The 21,596-nt window shown below is 41.0% G+C and overlaps 1 protein-coding gene across 1 annotated transcript in view; it reads right to left on the bottom strand.

Annotated features, from left to right (window-relative positions):
• Nucleotides 1-5,071: 5,071 nt before the first annotated feature.
• The window catches only part of COQ3 (coenzyme Q3, methyltransferase), a 39,094-nt gene continuing 22,569 nt past the window's right edge, over nt 5,072-21,596 (bottom strand). The window contains exons 3-7 of the mRNA XM_012925571.3: nt 19,668-19,820; nt 16,170-16,269; nt 13,055-13,297; nt 6,483-6,642; nt 5,072-5,400 (exon numbers count right to left, since the gene is read on the bottom strand). Of these exons, the coding sequence (XP_012781025.2) occupies nt 5,201-5,400; nt 6,483-6,642; nt 13,055-13,297; nt 16,170-16,269; nt 19,668-19,820 (856 nt within the window). The 3' untranslated portion in view covers nt 5,072-5,200. The remainder of the gene's footprint in view (nt 5,401-6,482; nt 6,643-13,054; nt 13,298-16,169; nt 16,270-19,667; nt 19,821-21,596) is intronic.

Below are 21,596 nucleotides of genomic sequence, written 5' to 3'. Positions count from 1 at the left end.
TTTTTTTGGGGAAAAAAGTATGTGATAATCCTTTGTATTATTTTCATTTTATCATCAACTATTACTGAATCATAGCAAGCTTCCAGCACTTCAGCAACATATTTTCAATAACTGAATGTTAAGAATCTCTTTTTAACATGAATGCATTTTGTCTGGGTGACTGCCTTATAGTCAATTCCATTATATTACTATTTAACCTTAACATATTTATTTATTTTGCAACAGAAAAAGTGAGGAAAGTTTTTTTTTTTTTTTTTTGGTAAGAAAACTACTAGAATTCAGTAGTTTTAATGAAAAATCAAAATTTTTAATGAATCAAATTTTTTAATGAAGACCACTGAGAACTCCTAATTTTTGACCCCTAGTAACTGAAGTTAAAATTTCTCTTCTAACTCTAAAGTTCAGTTTCCTCTCCTAAGAACAAATGATAAGCTAACATGATTGGGAAATGGCTGACAGAAGAACCCAAATGCAACAGATGAAGGAATACAGGAACCATACAAGCTGAAATGTCAAAAGGCTAGGAAGTAAAAGCTGACCTTCCACAGAGGACACATAATTTCAATCCATGTAGTCACAGTCGACACCAGTTCTGTACAAATGACATAACATCTGGGCTTTCAGAAAAAGCTATAGATGCACATACTTCAAGTGGTTTATAATATATATTTCAGGAACAGGCAATAAGTTTACCAGTCGGACAGTTATGTTCCACTTCTGAGTGTCTAGCTTGAATCTCTGGCTCTAATTCCTGATTATAACTTCTTGCCAACACAGGCCCCAGGAGGCAACGGTAATGACTCAGTAACTGGGTTCCTGCAACCCATATGGGCAATCTGGACAGTCTTTCTAGATTCTGGTTTTGGCTCTGCCCCAGCCGCAGCTGTAACAGGAATTTGGGGAATGAAGCGCTGGATGGGAGTTCTGTCTCTCTCTCTTTGTTCCTAATAATAATTGTAGATAGATAAACAGATAGATAGACAGACAGAGATCTTTTAAATCAGTCTCTAATTTTAGAACTACTACCCAAAAAGGAAAGTTCTAGGAGTAGGCATTTGGCTCAGTGGTTTAAGATGCAACTTGCGAAGCCAGCATCTCAAATCAGAGTGCCTTGCTTTAAGTGTTGGCTCCACCTTTGCTTCTAGCTTCCTGCTAATGCATACGTTGGAAAGCATCCGTTGATGGCTCAGGCAGATGAGTCCCTGTTACCTATGTGGGAGACATGAACTGACTTCTTGGTTCCTGGCGTTAGGCCCAATGCCAGCTGTTGTGGGCATTTGAGAAGTGAATCACTGGAAGGGAGCTCTCTTTCTCTACCTCACAAATAATTTTTTTAAAAGAAATTTCTGGGGCCAGTGCTGCAGCACCTGCATCCAATATGGGTACTCATTCAAATTCTGGCTGCTCTAGTTGTTAATATGCTTGGGAAAGAGTGGAAGATAGTTCAAGTGCTTGGGCTCCAACACCCATGTGGGAGACCCAAAGGAAGCTCTTGTTCAGTCCCCAGCTTTCCTATGACCATTTGGAGACTGAACCAGTGGATGGAGCATCTCTCTTTCTCTCCCCCATCACTCTCTCTCTCTAACTTTGCCTTTCTAAAAATAAATAAATAAATAAATAAATAAATAAATAAATAAATAAATAAATAAATAAATAAATAAATCTTTGGGGCTCAAAAAGGGAAGCTTTCATAACCGAGTTTTCAAAAATTATGTGTATATTCACAAGGCAGCATGAAAGAGAAAGGGATCTTCTATCCACTGTTCATTCCCCAAATGGCTATTCTGCCGGGGCTGAGCCAGGTGAAGCCAGGAGCCTGGAAATCCATCTGGGACTCACAGCTGCATTGCAGAGACTCAAGTACTTGGGCCATCTTCCATTGCTTCCCAGGTACATTCGCAAGGAGCAGGCATGAAAGTGAACCACTTGGGACTCAAATTCGTACACACAAATAGGATGCCAGCATTGTGAGCAACTAGTTCCTGCAATTAAATTTTTCAATAAAATATTTTTTAAAAAATGCACCCATAGGACCCAGCAAGATAGCCTAGTAACTAAAGTCCTCACCTTGTACACACTGGGATCCCATATGAGCGCTGATTCATGTCCCAGCCTGCTCAATCTCCCTTCCAGTTCCCTGCTTGTTCCCTGGAAAAGAAGTAGAGGATGACCCCAAAGCATTGAGACCCTGTAACTGCATGGGAGACCCAGAAGAATCTCCTGGCTCCTGGCTTAGCTCTGGCCATTGTGCCCACTTGGAGAATGAACCAGAGGATAGAAGATCTTTCTCTCTGTCTCTTCTTCCTTCTAAAAGTCTGGAATTCTGATAAAACAATATTTTTTTTAAAGATTTATTATTTTAATTTGAAAAGCACCATAAAACACTTAAGAGGCTATATACAGAAGTACAACTAACATAATTGGAACTTCTTAACCTTAATGTTTGAAGCCAAATTCAGCATAATCAAGTAAAATTTAAAGAAAGATATACATTATCTTCCTAAATATAATTAACACAAATTATATTTGGTTTTCATGAGGCAGAAGCATAACAAACTATATAAAGAGAAACACAGGTGATACAGATTCCTTAAAATTTGAGTCCCAGAAGCTCCACATCCAATTCAGCTCCCTGCTAATGTGCCTGGGAAAGCATTAGAAAATGGCGCAAGACAGTCCAGACTGGGCTAGGCTATAGCATCGCCAGCATGAGCTGAAAAGGGGGCAGGCAAGGTCACACCAGGCTGGGCTGCAGCACCCTCTGGCAAACGCCAGGCTGAGGCAGGCCACACCAGGCTGGGCTGCAGCACCCATCAGCACATGTAAGACCCAGGGGTAGGTATGGATGCACACCTGGTAGAGGGGACTGAGAACTGCCCCATGGGCTATTGCTCCTGCTGGTGAGCATCAGAACTGGGACTGGGGGCAGACCAGGCTAGGCAGGACTACAAAACCTACTGGCCTGCATGTGAGCTGTGTTAGGGAGAGAGCCAGGCTGGGCAACGACTATGTCCACTGATGCTTGCATGAGCCAGAGTAGGTGCCGGTTGGTTGGTCTTTGCCACAACATCAACTGGCATATGCCAGGAATGGAGTTAAATCCTGTCAAGCAAGACTGCAGAACCTGGAAAGTGCAAGAGCCGGGACTAGGAGTGGGCTTAGTAGGGAAACTGTGAGCACCTCTCTGTGATGGGCTGCAGTTCCCACTGGTGAGCATGAGAACCAGGGCTAGCAGTGGACCTGGTTGGACTGGTGGTAGAACCAGCTGACGTAAGTGTGGGCTGGATAGTGGGATAGGTCGTGCTGAGCTAGGATGCATTACTTATTGGTGTATACAAATGCTAAATGGGGGCCCAGTGCAGTAGCCTGGTAGCTAAAGTCCTCACCTTGCATGCACCAGGATCCCAAATGGACACTGGTTCTAATTCCAGCGGCCCCGCTTCCCATCCAGCTCCCTGTTTGTGGCCTGGGAAAGCAGTCGAGGATGGCCTAAAGCCCTGGGAACCTGCACCCATGAAGGAGGCCTGGAGGAGGCTCTGGGCACCTGGCTTTGAATTGGCTCAGCTCCAGCTGTTATGGCCGCTTGCGGAGTGAATCATCAGATGAAAGATCTTCCTGTATCTCCTCTTCTCTGTATATCCAAATTTCCCATTAAAAAAAAAAAAAAAGCTAAATAGAATGTGGGAAAGACTGGACCAGTCTGTTGCTGCAGATACTGGCATGAGCAGGAATCAGAGCTGGCGGCAGGCCTAGTGGGGGTTATTGGGGGATGCTTCAACAGGGCTGCAGTTCCCACTGGTGTATATGAGGACTGAGTATGTGGTGGGTAGGGTTGAGCTGGTCCACAGCATCCACTGTTTTGTGTATAAGGTGGGGCTGGAGACAGAACTGACCAGGCAACGACAACCAGTGGTGTGTGTGGGTTGAAGTGGGTGACAGACTGAGTCAGACCTCAAACTGGTTGGCACACACAGGGATTGTGTCTGTGGTCACCTCTAGCAAGGTTTCTTTGTTGACGTCCAAAATTGAACGGGTGGGCTCAGAACTCCAACCACAAGGAGAATCACAGGATCTGTAGTCTGATATTGGAGTGCATGTGTCAGGACTAGGCCTCCCCAGTTCCTGAAGATGGTTCGGTGGATGGCATGCCCAGATGCACATGGGGGACACGACAGCCAGTTCACTGAGGTCTACAGAGGACATCTAGTACCATGGAGGACAGAATAAATTGGACAAGTCTCTCAGCCAAGCATTGACAGCAAATACATGGGCCAATGGAGAATCTAAGGTGGCCTATGTCAGCCAATAGGCCTTGGAAGGATTTCTTCAACTATGAAACCAATAGCATTTCAGAGCTACCAAAATCACTTGAGCAGTACTGTCAGAACATGCTCCACATTAGAGACCCTGGGATGACATCAGGTGGCCATTCCCCATCCCTGGGTACTGATGCAGTTAGGACGCTGGGTGCGGCTTCTCCCCTTATGTCCCTTTGCCCCAGATACAGAGAGAAGGAAATGAATATTGGAACCAATGGTCTCATCCACTTTCCTCTATTCCTTGACCCTTCCCACCCTAATCAGTGGTCCACATGGGCATGCATCCTTCTCAACCATGTATCATCATCAAAAATAAAATTTTTTAAAAATGGCAGAGCCAACATCTTAAGAAAAAAAAAAAAGAAGAAAGATGATGGCCCAAGAGCTCGGGCCCCCGGGAGACCTGGCAGCAGTTCCTGGCTCTGGCTTTGACTTGGCCCAGCTCTGGTGGTTGTGGTCATTTGAGAAATGAACAGTGAACGGAACATGTCTCTTTTACTCTCCAACCTGTTCCCCGCCCTGGTCCCACTTTTCCCACCTCTCTCCTAATGGTACCTTTCAGGTAAATAAATATTTTACAGCATAGTATATGTTTAAATTTGGGGAAAATAATCTAGAAGATGAGATGAAATATGCACACTCTATTTACATAATAAAGGCTTAGGAGCATAAACTTCTGGATCACAAAACCCTGACAAAATCATAGAATAATCTTTTGAAAGTAGTTTTAAACAAAATAACAAAAGCCTCTATTCAACAATGCAGTCCTTTTTATTGACCTTCTCTTTTCCATGATTCTCTCTTAAAAGACAAACTATATACTTTCTATATCTTGGAACCTCAGATTTCCAAATCCCATTAATGCACTTGTCAGAAAGGATTCATTTCTTCAGCTCTTTAGGCTCAGCGTGGAGCTCTTCCAGTTCTTCCTTTAACACAAACTCAGCAGGCTCTGCAGCTTCCTGTACCCTGGCTTTCAGAGCATGAGCTGCATAATTAAGGCTGGTATTTGCACTCCAATGCCAGTAACCTGAGAAGGGGTTATAGAGCATTCCTGTCACCTTCTGAACTGACAGCCCATCTGAAAAAAAGAGTAGATTTGATAAACATTCACTCTCAAGTTCCAAGAGCCTCCTGCAATGCTCCATATTAAAGAGGTTTCCCAATGCAACAATACTGTGTAGTCACACAGAAACCACCTTTTCCTGCACAGTAGAAAACATACTCTAGAGACTGCCTAAGTCCAAATGCCAGCCCTGGGCCCCATGAGATGGTGAGTCTGGGCAAGTCCCCCTTTCCGCGTCTCAGTTTTTCTCACACATACACAGCATATGCCACAGAACTGCTGGAATTAGATAGGTGTTTAAAACAGTACAGTAACATGGGATTTGTGAAGCACTCAACAAATGCTAGCTGTTATCTGAAAATACTTTCAATAAGTCTGCTCGCATAAAACATTTTTAACATATTTAAAATATTTTTTCATTTCTATATGCACCAAAGTTATGGAAGGTATAGAACTTACTGTGTTGCTATATCATATTCTAAGTAAAATCATGTTTACCAGTGCACTGTTACATGAACAACAGGATTAGAAAAACATAAGTCTAAATACTCAGGAATGCCAAGTGCCAACACATGTCACTACTGACAGGCATTTCGACTCATGAATCAAGTGCTCACTAGATAAGTAGAACTAGGCATATTGTAGGAAGAACAAAAGGAGACAAATTCTTGCATTAAAAGAACTTGTAGACCAGGAAAAACACCAAGATAATAATAAAGTATGTTATAAGTAATACAAAACAACTAAAAGTGTCATGGAAATTCAGATTATATGTGAATGTAGAGGAATAAAAAAGAAAAAAAAAGAAAAGAAAGAAAGGAAGCAAGGAAAAAGAGAGCAAGGAAGGAAGAAATCTCAGAGAAGCTGACACAGGTAGGTCTCTGGGACAGCTGGGAATGTGTAACAGGCATTTGGACTTGTACTGAGTTAAGGTGTACAGGTGAGACAGATGTGTTATATACTAATTATTCTTAACTTCAAGAAGTTTATGACATAAATGAGATGGCAGTAAGACCCAAAGAGCAGCAGTCCATTTGGTTAAGTGAATTAAATGTACTGTTAGGCCCGGAAAAATTGGAAAAATTGTTCATACTTACTTGATTCCAGAATGCTCTCTAGCTTTTCAGGTGACACAAACTTCTCCCATGTGTGAGTACCTTTTGGTACAATGCCAGCAATTTGCTCCGAAAAAACAATTCCCAAAGCATAGGACAGTTGTGTTTTGTTAATTGTAGTAATGAATAAAGAACCACCAGGCTAAAAGAAGCAAAGTACATAGAAGTAAAATTTAAAAGAATAGAAGTATAATTTATGCAATGGCTTGGCTCTCCCCTCCCCTGCCAACTTCTTCCCAAATATTTCTAAAAATATTGATTTATTTATTTGCTTATTTGAAAGGAAGAGTTACACAGAGAGGGAGACACTGAGAGAGACAGAGAGGCAGAGAGAGCTGTCACGGTTTGGGGGCTGGGATAGGCTAAAGCCAGGAGCCTAGAATTCTATCTGGGTCTCCCACCTGGGTCATAATCTGCTGCCTTCCCAGGCATACTAACAGGGAGCTGGGTCAGAAATGAAGCAGCCAACACCCAAATGGATGACATATGCTATGTCAATATTGCAGGCAGTGGCTTAACCTGCTATAGTACAATGCTGTCCTCCCCTTTCAAATAATTGTAAATGTATGAATAAGATATAATTTATCAAATTATCTTTTTTCTCTTGACAAATTCATTATTAAATAGTGTATAACATCTGTTCTCACTAAAGTAATTAGAATAATGTTTGCAAAGCTTACAAGCATATATTACCATGACTTACATAGTTACCTCAAAAAGTTTGAGAAAAAAAAATGGATAAGCCATGCTTAACCATACAGTTTTTTCATATTATGCATTTTCATGAACTTTTTGAAGACTCCTCCTTCAACAAAGATTTCAAAATCTTTTGCAGCAAAATAACTAATCTTGTAATTCCATCTGCCATGAACTTCCTGAAGGGCCCTGATGTTTATATGCGCTCTTTTGTACAGATCAAACAAATCACAATAAAGAGAAAGAACTAGGTCAGGCTGCTTTTCCTTGTCACATGTACAGCTTTATACTCTAAAATAAGTGGGCCCTGCTTTTTCTCAGGTATTGGATCTGACTTCCTTGGCACAGTGCAGAGCTATACACCTTGGCAACAGAGCATGGAAAATAAATGTTTTCTGGAAAAAAAAACAAGCATAATTAAAGTTTGAAAGTTTTTATTTTGGTTTCTAAGTAGTCGTGGGGCCAGCACTGTGCAGAGCAGGGAAAGCAGCTGCTTCCATGCCCAGCATCCCGTGCAGATGCAGCCTTGAGCCCTGGCTGCTCCAATCCTGATTCAGCTCCCTGTCAAAGCACCTGAGAAAGCAGCAGATGGTCCGAGTGCTTGGGCACCCAGATGGCAGAGCCAGAGGAAGCTCTGGGCTCCACATTTTGCTGGGGCCAAGTCCTGGCTGTTGTGGCCATTTGGGAAGTGAATCAGCAAATGCAAGAGCTCTCTCCTCTGCCTAGCCAACTAGCTCTGTAAATCTGCTTCTCAAATACATATATATATATATGTGTGTGTGTGTGTGTATATATATATATATACATATTTTAAAATTTATTTACTTGTTTATTTTTTATGTGATAAGCAGAAAAGGAGAGACAGGAGATAGGTAGAAAGAGTTCCTCCAAATGCCTGCAATGGCTGGGGTTGGCCTGCAAATCAGGGAGTCAGAAACCCAGATCTCCATCTGGATGGTAGGAAGCCAATTACTTGAGGCATCATTACTTCTCATGTATGTACTGGCAGGAAACTAGAGTGAGAAGCCAGAACCAGGCACTAACCTAACCACAGCATCGGAATAGGGGCCCTAACCACCAGGCTAAATGCCAACTCTCTCATTTTGTTTTGATTTAATTTATATAAAGAATATGAAGAAATCAACATAATCACTTAGAAGCAGCAGTAGCCTACTTGAATGAACCAGGATCCCATATGGGCACCAGTTCGTATCCCAGTTGCTCTACTTCCCTTCCAGCTCCCTGCTAGAAAGCAGTGGGGGATGGCCCAGGACCTTGGGACCTTGCACCTGCATGGGAGACCTGGAGAAAGCTCCTGGCTTCAGACTGGCTCAGCTTTGGCCATTGTGGCCACTTGCAGAGTGAACCAGCATATAGATCTTTTAAAAAAGAAATATATATATATATATATATATATGCAAATTATTTATGGAATGATTTACTTTGCAATTTTTAGACTGTATTTAAGGTGCTGTCTCAGAAATGGTCATGACATTAATCTCTTCTCCTTCTTTTGCATATTCTCTTCAGAAGAGGCCCCTCAAAATAATCATATTACTAGACAGATAAATGCATACAATATTAGAATGTGCCCTTAAATTAAAATCTAATATATTACATTCTATATCACTTCCTGTTTATAACACTTCTTTGTAAAACTCAAAAATTCTGGGGCCAGCATTGTGATAGAGTAGGTGAGGCTGGGGCCTGTAATACCAGTATTCCATATGGGAACTAGTTTGAGCTCCAGCTGGTCCATTTCCAGCTCTGATCAAGCTCCCAGCCAACATGCGTGGAAAGGTAGCAGAAGATGGCCTAAGTACTTGGGCCCTTACCATGTGCAAGTGAGATCAAGATGGAGTTTCAGGCTCCTTGTTTTAGCCTGGCCTAGTCCCCAGCTGTTGTAACCATTTGGGTTGCAAACCAGTGAATAAAAGAGCACTCTGTTTCTCTACCTCACTTCCTGTAATTGTCTTTCAAAACAAGACAAAACAAAATCTCTAATATTTTTAAAGAGAAACATCTTAGAAATCATTTATAGATATCTTCTAATTTTAGTATATGTGCTGCCGAAGCGAGCACAAGAAATCATTTATAGATATCTATGTTCCATAAAATGATATTCCAAGGAAATGGTGATAACCAGTGATTGCTTCTTAAATATAGGCTTTCATGGGCCCAGCGGTGTGGCCTAGCAGCTAAAGTCCTTGCCTTGAACGCCCTGGGATCCCATATGGGTGCCGGTTCTAATCCCGGCAGCTCCACTTCCCATCCAGCTCCCTGCTTGTGGCCTGAGAAAGCAGTCAAGGACGGCCCAAAGTCTTGGGACCCTGCACCCCTGTGGGAGACCTGGAGGAAGTTCCTGGCTCCTGGCTTCGGATCGGCACAGCATTGGACGTTGTGCTCATTTGGGGAGTGAATCATCGGACAGAAGATCTTCCTCTCTGTCTCTCCTCCTCTCTGTATATCTGACTTTGTAATAAAAATAAATAAATCTTCTAAAAAAAAGAAATATTAAAAAAATAATAATAAATATAGGCTTTCCAGCAACTGGTGCTGTGACACAGTGGGTTAAGCCAACACCTACAATGTCAGCATCCCATGAGTGTGGGTTCAGGCCCTTCCTGCTCTGCTGCTGCTGCTTTTTTTTTTTTTTAAGATTAATTCATTTTTTTATTGCAAAGTCAGATGTACAGAGGAGGAAAGACAGAGAGGGGGATCTTCCAGCCAATGATTCACTCCCAAAGTGACCACAACAGCCGGTGCTGTGCCGATCCAAAGCCAGGAGCCTGGAGCTCTTCCAGGTCTCCCACGTGGGAGCAGGGTTCCAAGGCTTTGGGCCATCCTCGACTGCTTTCCCAGGCCACAAGTAGGGAGCTGGATGGGAAGTGGAGCTGCTGGGATTAGAACTGGCACCCGTATGGGATCCCTGCATGTTCAAGGCAAGGACTTTAATTGCTAGCCCACCACGTCAGGCCCCTGCTCTGCTTCTGATCCAGCTGCCTGTTAACAGGCCCATGAAGGCAGCCAAAGATGGCCCATGTGGGAGACACGGATAAAATCTTAGGCTCCTGGCTTCAACTTGGCCCATTTCTGACCCATTTGGAGAGTTAACCAGTGGATGGAAGATATTTCTCTTTTTCTCTTTCTCCCTCCCTCCCTTCTCCCCTTTTTAGCTGTCACCTCTCACTTTCTCTCCATAATTCTGTGTTTTAAACTAAATAAATCCTTTTAAAAAAATAAACAGCCACCAGCACTGTGGTGTAGTAAATTAAGCCTCTCCCTGCAGTGCTGACAACCCATACTGGTACCAGTTTGAGTCTTGGCTGTTCCACTTCTGATTCAGCTCCCTGATAATATGGCTGGGAAAGCAGCAAAAGATGGCCAAATTCCTTGGGCCCCTGCATCCACCTGAAAGATCCAGAGGAAGTTACAGGATCCTGGCCTCAGACTGGCCCAGCTCCGGCCATTGTGACCATCTGGGGAGTTAATCAGCAGATGGAAGACCTTTTTCTGTCTCTCTGTAATCCTGCCTTTCAAATGAAAATAAAATGATACTTTAAAATAAATAAGTAAATACATAAACCAAACACAGACTTTTCATCAAAGCAAAAAAGTCACTGTGAAGTCCACAATGCTGCATTTCTTCTGGGTACCAAAGAAACTCCACTTATACATTCTGATAGACATTTAACACAAAAATTCATAGCGAAGCATTTTTACCTGGCAAGTAGGAGCTAGCCCCACAGAAAGTCCGTTTAAAACAACAGGAAACTGTCTCCTACTGGCATGAAGACTAAAAGGAGAAATGGTCACTGAATGAAATGCAGGGGCCAGAACATAGATGTGATAGAATGTAACTAGCTCTAGGGCCCAGTGTGGTGGTCTAGCGGCTAAAGACCTTGCCTTGCATGCTCCTCGGTCCATATTGGCACCAGTTCTAATCCTGGCAGCCCTGCTGCCCATCCAGCTCCTTGCTTGTGGCCTGGAAAGCAGTCAAGGAAGGGCCAAAGCTTTGGAACACTGCTCCCATGTGGGACACCTGGAAGAGCTCCTGGCTCCTGGCTTTGGATCGGCACAGCACCGGCCGTTGTGGTCACTTTGGGAGTGAATCATTGGCTGGAAGATCTTCCTCTCTGTCTTTCCTCCTCTGTATATCTGACTTTGCAATAAAAATAATATAAATCTTTAAAAAAAAAAGAATTGTTTTTTTAAAAAGAAGTATAATGCAAACATTCATGTCTTAGTTTTGAGACCTGACCATGGGTTACGCAGAGGGACAGAACTAAGGTGATGCCAATGAGGCTCCTCAGGCACAGAACTGAGATAGGCATTCCCTACTGGCGCATGCAAGTGCAATATCACAACTGAGAAAGTGTTCCCTTCAATGCTGTGCCCTTGGGGCTTCACTTGACTCATCTCTTAGCTCCTGGAGTGAAGATGTGAGACAGTAACAACCAGGGAAAACAGCAGGAGAAGAATGGTATTAAGTCTTCCATGTCTCCAAAATTACTTTAAAATAAAGTTTTTGTTTGTTTGAAAACAAGCAAAAACCCTCTTCAGATATGGGCTAAGTATTTCACTTTTAGCTTTGACCTTAGGGTGTTTCTTCCAAACCACATAAATAACATTGTGAACACACTAAGAATAACATTTTGAGGATATTGATTCAAAGAATCTGGAAACACATTCAGAGGACTAAATCTGAAGCATATTATATAAATATAAGAAATAGTGGAAAGAACTACATTTGAATTAAAACAAGCAAACAATCAGCTGTGAGCCCCCACCAGACTTGTCACAAATCCTGAGAGTCTGCACCGGTCAGACATGACAACCATACCTTACCTTCCTCATCTGGTTGTAGGTAAGCTCCAGAAGGACACATGTGTTAAGTGAAAACTGTTACACGTACATCACATAACTAAGGCTATTTACGCTAATGATTTTTTTAAAGTATTCATCTTAATCAATTCCTTGCTAATTATCATTCAATGTCCATTAAGTGTTCAATCTAAGCCATACTACTGGAAAACTACTGCTATAAATGTATGTTGCTCAGTGTTCAGGAACATCATTTTTTGAGATTCCCACACATCAGGAGAGTACTAAGGCACTGGGACTGAGGGTAAACTGAGGTGCAGAAGTGATCTCCAGGGAGTGTGAGTGCCCTTGTAGGCAGAGCATTTCCTGTTGGATCTCCCACACGGGATTGAAGCAGCCCAGAACCCTCCTCATAGGGTCTGATAACATCGGAACAGCCAGGAGCCCCAAGTGGTCCTCAGAATTACAAGAATAATAAATTTCTTTCTGGAATCAGGAGGGGAGCTTCCTCTGGTGCTTACTTAGTTTCAACCTTGGCTCCCCATCCTCTCTTGCACTGACCACCAGGGTCACTCAGGACCCCCAAAATGAGCTCAGACGTACAGACTAATATAGAAAGCTTAGAACAGACAGGAAAAAGTCAGCTTGGCTTTTCCTAGACCTCACTAGGTAGGATGCAGAGGTCAGTTATTCTTCACTTGCTAAGTTATTGGGGATTCCTCTGCACACCCCTCCTAAGACTGTTCTACTCTTCAGTTGTTAATATATGGCTTGTTAGAGTTATAACTCTGTTTTGATTATCCTAAAATGCACGAAGTTCTGTAAAATCTTGCGTGAATACTATAAACTGCTAAATACAAATATAATAATAAAAAAATAAGTTATTTCCAACAGATAGGCTGTGCCCTAATTCCAGCTATTCAGTTTCTTCTCTCCTGTACCTTGTCTGTTAGACTGCTACATTATGGAGCATCTCATTGCCATGGATACAAACACACACTGAAAAAGCTACCAGTAAACTCTGTTAGTCTTACCTTTAATACCTGACAGCAGCACTGTATAAATGTTTCTAAGTCAACTACATGCTCTACAACCTCAGATGCTATAACTGCATCAAACATTTCTACAGTCTCTTCCGCAATCTCTTCCAGGGAACATGCTCTATACTCCAGCCTCTTATCCAGAACTGGATCAAATGATTTATGGTGCTGTGCTGTTTTAATGTTCTCATCCACAGGATCGATTCCAATAACTGAAGCCCCAAGCCGGCCTAGAGGCTAATGACAGAAAAAAAAAAAAAAGAAAAAGAAAAAGAAAAAGTTACCCACAGGAAGAAAGTAGAACACGTATTAGCAATGAAAAACTTAGCAAAAATGAAACAATGTTAATGATGAAGTGGCAATTACTGGAGTCCATTTCTGGGTACATAGAAGTTCATATACTGTCTTCTACACTTAGAATACTTCTGCACTTAACTTTTTTATTATGAAAAATATTCTAAGTGAGAATCAAGACAATTACAAAAAGTTTATTTATAACTATTTGAAAATAGAGAAAAAAATTGTCTATATTCTCCAGATACATTTACACACTTGCAATACATTAAAAGTGTAATAAAGATAACAATCCATTCTAAAACAGAAATTTCTGAAAATCCTTATCTTCTAGTGAATATTTTTTCTATTTCTTTTATGACCCATTAGAAGAATTCTTTTAGCTTTTATATTTTGTTACTTCCCATGATGTGCAAGTTTTCAAAGGATTCATTTTAACTAAAATTTACTAGTATTTTTAAATTAGAAAATAATACTCAATAAGTTAAAATATAAATCACATAACTTTAATTTTAGAGACATTAAGATCTATAGTAATATGAGTACACTTAAAAAGTTTATGGAAAAAAGAAATTTAAAAAAACAAGTTATTTCAGCACAAAAATTTTGAGAGCCATGCAGTTTTTTTTTTTTCCATTAAACACATTTTCCTTGAACTTTTTTGTACCTAACACCCCTCCACATTTGCACCTAACACTTAAATGCCACCAAATATAATTTCACATCTCGGCTAACCTCTTGCTCAAACTGCAACTGCTTATTCAATTTTCAGTGACAAAATAGAGAACAAAAACAAGGACTGTGTAAGATTCTGATGATTTACACATCTCTGAAGGAGCAGTCAGCTGCAATTACCGAAAACATCAGAAAACTGGCAAGGCCGAGCAGCAAAGTGAAAACAGAAGGCCACAAATGTAGTTTTCCTAATAGGAGCAAGGAACTACAGATGTCACCTGATGATGCACTTAAATGGTATGGCCTAATGTGAGTGCTAAACAAACTTCAGGGCACCTGTTCTGTATCTATTCATTGTGTTGTTTTCACCATCATAGCATGCCCTGTCCTCCAGTTGCACAGGTGGCCTCTAAGCCATACTGGCCTCCTTCCTTCCATAGTCTGTTGGCACTTGTTATGACCAACCAGTAGCTAGTGACTCCAAAAGTGTGTCCCAGGGACAGTGAGCCAACCCAGTGAGTAAGCTTCTCCACAAAAATTAACACCACCTTGATTTTTCTACCCATATAGTTTTCATCAAAGGTCCGTGGCTTTAAAATTAGCCAACACCCAGGGCTGGTGTTGTGGCATAGCACGTTGAGCTGCAGCTTGCAATGCTGTTATCACACACGCACGCTAGTTTGAGTTCTAGTTACTTCATTTCTGATGCTTCAAACTCCTGGGAAAGCGGGAAAAGATGATCCAAAAGCCGGGGTCCCTGCCCCCATTTGGGAGCTGTAGAAGCAGCTTTGAACTCCTGACTTCAGCCTGGTCTAGCTCCTCAATCAAAGTGGCCATTGGCAGAGCGAACTAACAGAGGGAAGATTCTTTCACTTTCCAACTCTGCCTTTCAAATAAAAAATAAATCTTAGAAAAAAATCGCCAAATTTTGACCTGAGAAAGCTTTGAGAAATGCAAAAGCATCATTATCACAGCTAATCCTACCTTTACTAAAAATTCTGATGTACACAGGCCCCAGTAAAAATTGAGCTTTTGAATCCTGACATCCATACCAAAAAAATCCCTCAAATATGCCTCTAGGAGCTTATGGAAGATCCCTCATACACTGGAAAACTGAAGACCACACATGAGTAACAGTAAAATCTTATTCACATTGATGTCAGCAAAAACCAGCCCTGTGCCAGGGGAACACCTTCTCTGTGCTTGTGGGTCCTTAACTAAGAAAGCAAGGCCTCTGTGAGCTCCACCATCCGGTGCCTGGGCTACAATGCTGATCAGACCACAGCCTACTGAACCTCAGCTTCCATTTGTTTCCCATATGGTGGTCTAAAATGTCTTTCAAGGATTAGGCATTGAAAAAAAAACCTCTCTGTATCAACAGAATATAAAATAGAGTTCCAAGACATTTATTTCCTATATGCTAAAGCAAAATTCCTTATAGGGAAAAAAAATTGTCACTCTTCCAAGCCCTCCAATGCTAGAGGAAGGAGGAGTAGGCAAAACACCTGGCGAGGTTTTGTTACTGAAGTAACTGTCAAAGGACAGTCTTATACTGCAAATATACCAAGAAAAATCAAGCAGTTCCTGGAGTAGATCACATAATGTTCAAAGCTATTCAAGTGAGGCATGTTTCTGTATACTTTCCTGAAGTTTTTAATCATTTAAAAATGGTTTTATTTTCATAATCATAAGAAGCTGATTAAAATACATATTACAATTAATATTATTTGTGAAAAGGATATATGAGTCACAAGCTTACTTCTCAATTGTTTTAAATATTTATTTTATTTGAAAGGCAGAGCTACAGACAGAAAAAGGAAGCAGCAGAAAGAGAAAGAAAGAGGGACAGAAAGATAAAAAATCTTCCATCTGCTGGTTGACTCCCCCAATGGCCACAACCACCAGGGCAGGGTCTGGATGGTGAGAGGAGTACAAAGCTAATCCCAGTCTCCCATGCAGGTTCAGGCATGCAAATACTTGAGTCATTTTTTGCTACTTTTCCAGGCACAGCAGCAGGGCGCTGAGTCTGAAGTAGAGCAGCCGGGACTGGAATCATGCCGATATGTGCTATTGATGCTGGCCCCCATTTCTCAATTTTTTACCCTGGTGAAAAACAGCATGAAAGTTGTAAGTCACTTACTTCAGCTAATAATCCACCACCACAGCCAACATCAAGAATCTTCATCCCAGACAAAGGTTTTCCAGGCTCATGATCACTGACTGTTTTTAAAAGATTATCTCTTTAAAAATTCAAAATAGAGAAAATCAAGTGATTAATTTTATTCTTGGAGAGTTTTAAAAGCATACAATTTTCAAGAAAATATTACCCACATTTCAATAAATTGTTGATAATTTTATATAAGATCTTATGTCAGCATTAACTTTTCAAAATTATAAAACATTTTCAATATTCTAAAGCAGAAAGTTTAAAACTCTGAAATAGTCTAGTAGGAATGGGGACTTAATTGCTGCTTTAGAAAAAGATGAGCCAGGGCTCAGCAGTGTGGCCTAGTGGCTAAGGTCCTCGCCTTGATCCCATATGGCCGCTGGTTCTAATCCTGGCAGCTCCACTTCCTCTCTATCTCTCCTCCTCTCAGTATATCTGACTTTGTAATAAAAATAAAATAAATCTTTAAAAAAAATTTTTTAAATTTAAACAAAAAAAAAAAAAAAAGAAAAAGAAAAAGATGAGCCAAATGGGCCCTTTCCACCAAGATCTCCTTGGAGACCTGTATGAAACTCCTGGCTTCAGCCTAGCCCAGCTATCAAGGGAGTGAGCCAGAGGCCGGAAGATCTCTCTCTTTCTCTCTCCATCTCTCTTTCCATGTCTCTCTCTAACTCTGTGTCTCAACAATTAAAATAAGTCTTTTAAAAAGATTAGTCCTGCAGTGATAACCTAGAGAGGAGATTTTTTAAAAAATAAACTACTTTAGATAAGCTAATTTTATCTGTTTGAGATTATAACACTGCAGACATCTACTGGTTATGGTATCAGTATTTGCTAGACCAGTTTCAAGTCGGCAACAGATAAGTTATTTTACAGGGTTTAAAATAAGCAGATGGGAGACATATATTCTCATAATTTGCCTATTTTTTCCCCTAAACAGAATCTCTTAATCTTCTAGGTCAGTGGCATGCAAACAGACATCCATATCATGTTAACTTGATTCTAAGATAATAATAATTCATTAGCACAGCACATAAATATACATTTACACACATAGAGATGAAGATAATTATATAACAGGAGACTTCAAAAAGTTCATGAAAAACAGAATTATTTATTTTGATGTAAAAATTTGGAGTCCAGGCATAGTTTCCTTCATAATACATTTTCTATGAATTTTTTGATGATTTCTTTTATATATGAATTTCAAATATTTGCAACAAAATGATCTAATCTTTTAGCTCTATGTTTGAAGTACTCTTGTATCAAGTTAAATAGGAGTACACATGAATTTTAATTGTATTTACATTAAAATTTAATCCAAAGGAAACACAGATGATGGCTAACTAGGTAACTTTGGAATATTACACAAAAAAAGATCTATTTCTAATGAAATTCAATACATTTCTCAATGTAGCTGAAATGACTCCTTTATATCACAATTTTGACCCTTTGCTTTTTTTTTAAAGATTTATTTATTTTATTACAAAGTCAGATACACAGAGAGGAGGAGAGACAGAGAGGAAGATCTTCCGTCCGATGATTCACTCCCCAAGTGAGCCGCAACGGGCCGATGTGTGCCGATCCGAAGCTGGGAACCTGGAACTTCTTCTGGTTCTCCCACGCGGGTGCAGGGTCCCAAAGCTTTGGGCTGTCCTCACACTGCTTTCCCAGGCCACAAGCAGGGAGCTGGATGGGAAGTGGAGCTGCTGGGATTAGAACCGGCGCCCATATGGGATCCCGGGGCGTTCAAGGCAAGGACTTTAGCTGCTAAGCCACGCTGCCGGGCCCAACCCTTCGCTTTTATTTTCAGTTCATTTATTTTAATTTTTTATTTTAAATGAAAAGCTTGCTTCATTTAAAATAAAAAATTAAAATAAATGAACTGAAAATAAAGGCAAAGGATCAAAAAAAAGTGAATCAAGGTGGGAAGGATTGAGGGTTAGGGAAAAGGTTTCTCTTTCCTTTTCCTGTATCTGGGGGTAAGGGGGAGTCAAGGGGAGAAGCCATGCGCAGCTTCCCACTCACCCCAGCACCCAGCGGGTGGGCAACAGCCACCCAATATCGACCCAGGATCCTGATGTGGCACATGCTCTGCCCAGGTGGTTTCAATAGTTCTGAAATGTTTTTCATCCTTTGCTTTCATAGCCTCTATTTATGCTAAAAATAAAAGCTAAATTTATGACCATAGACTGCACTGTACTGGCTATCTGTTTCATATAACATCCAAATAAAAAGTCACAGTAACTTGAATACAGATCCAACATTCAGCAGAATCACCCTCAAACAGCAGGAATCTGAAATTTTGCATGTTTAATGAGTTTCCAAGTGCTACTGGTGACCCAGCCTAACAGAAAAGCATTCCTGCTTCTTCAGGCCCTTGTCTTTCAGGGATACACAAATTTAGTGGTGGTGAAAAGATTTCAGTACTTTTCCATGGTCCTTCTCCGATTCTCTATGAACCAGCCAAGACTAGCCAGGATGTCCTTGAGAGCCAAGTCTGCCTCTGACATTCTGTGTCTCTTACATCAGTTTGCTCAAAAATGTTTGCTGAATAAATAAATGGACAGAAGATCAAATGAACAGTTTCCACTATGTAAGCCTTGATGGAATCCTGTCTATCTTAATATCTCTCACAGCAAACCGTAAGCTCCTGAAGCACATGGATTACATTTCATCCATCTTGGCAGCTTTCCTAGAGTCTAGCCCCAACCTTTGTACAAGACAAGTCTTGAAAAAATGTTAATTCGGCCCGGCGGCGTGGCCTAGTGGCTAAAGTCCTCGCCTTGAAAGCCCCGGGATCTCATATGGGCACCGGTTCTAATCCCAGCAGCTCCACTTCCCATCCAGCTCCCTGCTTGTGGCCTGGGAAAGCAGTTGAGGACGGCCCAAAGCTTTGGGACCCTGCACCCGTGTGGGAGATCCGGAAGAGGTTCCAGGTTCCCGGCTTCGGATCGGCGCATATCGGCCCGTTGCGGCTCACTTGGGGAGTGAATCATGGGACGGAAGATCTTCCTTTCTGTCTCTCCTCCTCTATGTATATCTGGCTGTAATAAAATGAATAAATCTTAAAAAAAAAAAAAAAGGAAAAAGAAAAAATGTTAATTCACAGTGTCCATAGTATTTCCTTTATCAGAACTGCCTAAAAATCAATGAGGCCAATATAGCTCAGCACCTATAAAATGGCTTTGATGATTGAGGACTCTGGTTTCCTCGCCTAAGGTTTTAATTTTAATTGACCTGGGATGTCTCCAAATGCTTCAGTTTAAGTTATGAAAGCATTCCAGATCTTGGATGATGCTGTTAAAAATTAATGGCTTGAAATAATGGACTACTGAAAAGAATCTTCCCTAATTTTCCGAGCATAAAATGTATCATTCTGAAGCTACATATACAGTAGGAGAAAAAATAAATGCAAAACCACATCTTGAAGAAATACATTTTAAGACTTCAGAGTTTCTGGTGTGTTACCTAATGAATGGCACTCTCAGGTCATTCATAGAATGAAGAGGCCCATACACTCCTTGTTCATCCCACCACTTGTGAGCCAGGGCCAGGAAGGTTTTTACTTCACTGCTGTCGACTGTGGTCTGTGAAGCACTGTGAAGTTTCATCCTAGGGTGCCTAAGAGGTGAAAATGAAAAACCAAGAAAATATTCACAATTTAAAAGAAAATGTATCATGGGATATATTATGTAGAATGCTATTTATAATTTATTAGATTCCAATGTTCAAATACTTTAAAATAAATTTTCTTATAAAAATACACATATATGCTTTTTCTTACTAGAGATAATAAGCTGGTTTAGAATTCAGTAACTGTGGGGATGGCAACCTGGTGCAGTGGGTTAGACTGCCACTCGCAATGCCATCATCCTGTGTCAAAGCACTGGTTCTACTTTAGCTGCTCTGCTTCTGATCCAGCCAAGCTACCCATCTGGGAGCCCAGAATGAGGTTCCGTTAGGCATAGCCATTTGCAAAGTGACCCAGCAGAAGGAAGATCTCTTTATCTTTCCCTCTCTAATCTCTGCCTCTAAATTAAATAAATAAAACTAAATCCAGGTCTCCCACATGGGTGGCAGGGATCCAAGCACATGGGCCATCCTCTGTTGCCTTCCTAGGCACATTATTAACAGGGAGTTGCATTGAAAGTGGAGCAGCTGGTGACTCAGGTGGCAACTTAATGTACTATATCACAACGATAACCCCAAATAAGTTGGGAAAGGCAATATCACTCTAGGTTACGGTTTTTCTACCTTTAAAAGCATATATCAAGACTGTTCTATATTCATTACTCTTTTGTTCTTTTAAGAATAAAGCACCATTCTTCTTTAATATTATCTTAGAAAATTATCTTTTTCCAGTCTTGCTGTAAAATTTCAGCAATCAACAGCTAATTCACAGTAGTAACAGTAGATGGTTGTGCAAATGTGCCTGGTCTCAAGGGAGCTCATTTACAAGAGCAGGCACTTCAAAAAGCTCAAAGTTCAGTCCTATGGAAAATTTCTGTAATTTTAAAGACTGGTCTATGATAGTTCAGTGGCTAAATCCTTGCCTTACACACACTGGGATCCCATTTGGGTGCCAGACCGTGTCCCAGCTGCTCCACTTCCCATCCAGCTCCCTCCTTGTGACCTGGGAAAGCAGCAGAGGATGGTCCAGGGCTTTGGGACTCTGCACCTGTTTGGGAGACCTGCAGGAGGCTCCTGGCTCCTGGATTCGGATCAGCTCAGCTCTGGCCATTGGGGCCATTTGGGGAGTAAACCAACAACAGATGGAAGATCTTTCTCTCTTCTGTGTAAATCTTCTTCTCAAATAAAAATTTTTAAAGAAATTTTGCAAAAAGACAAATTATTTTTGAAATCCATTCATTAAAAAATATTTACTTGAAAGGCAGAGTTACAGAGAAGAGAGAGAGAAGGGAGATCTTTTATCCCTCTGAATCACTCCCCAGACGGCTGAAGGGCTGGAGCAAGGCTGTTTCAAAGCCAGGAACCAGGACCTTCTTTCCAGGTTTTCCACATGGGTACAGGAACCATCTTCTGCTGCTTTCACAAGCACATTACCAGGTGGCTGGATTGGAAGTGGAGCAGCCAGGACTCAGACTAGCGCCACATCATATGGGCCTGTGGGCCTGGCTTTACCTGCTATACCACAGGATGGCGCTAAGTGGTTTTTTTCTTGGTACTCACTTATAGAGAACTTTCTAACAACCCCTCATTTTAATTTATCAACTTTTCTGGGAGCTTGAAATTGTGCAAAAATAAAAATTGTTAGAAAATTAATTATTTAAGAATATTTAAATTAATAATTAGAGTTACCTTAAAGAAACCACATGAGCAATTATTCTGCAGGTTTATTAAATATAATCAATACTAAAGAACTATTAGAAAAAATTA

This window comes from Ochotona princeps, chromosome 1 (genome assembly GCF_030435755.1).
Source record: "Ochotona princeps isolate mOchPri1 chromosome 1, mOchPri1.hap1, whole genome shotgun sequence".
NCBI classification, from domain to species: domain Eukaryota; kingdom Metazoa; phylum Chordata; class Mammalia; order Lagomorpha; family Ochotonidae; genus Ochotona; species Ochotona princeps.
This window is presented reverse-complemented; position numbering and strand designations above follow the sequence as displayed.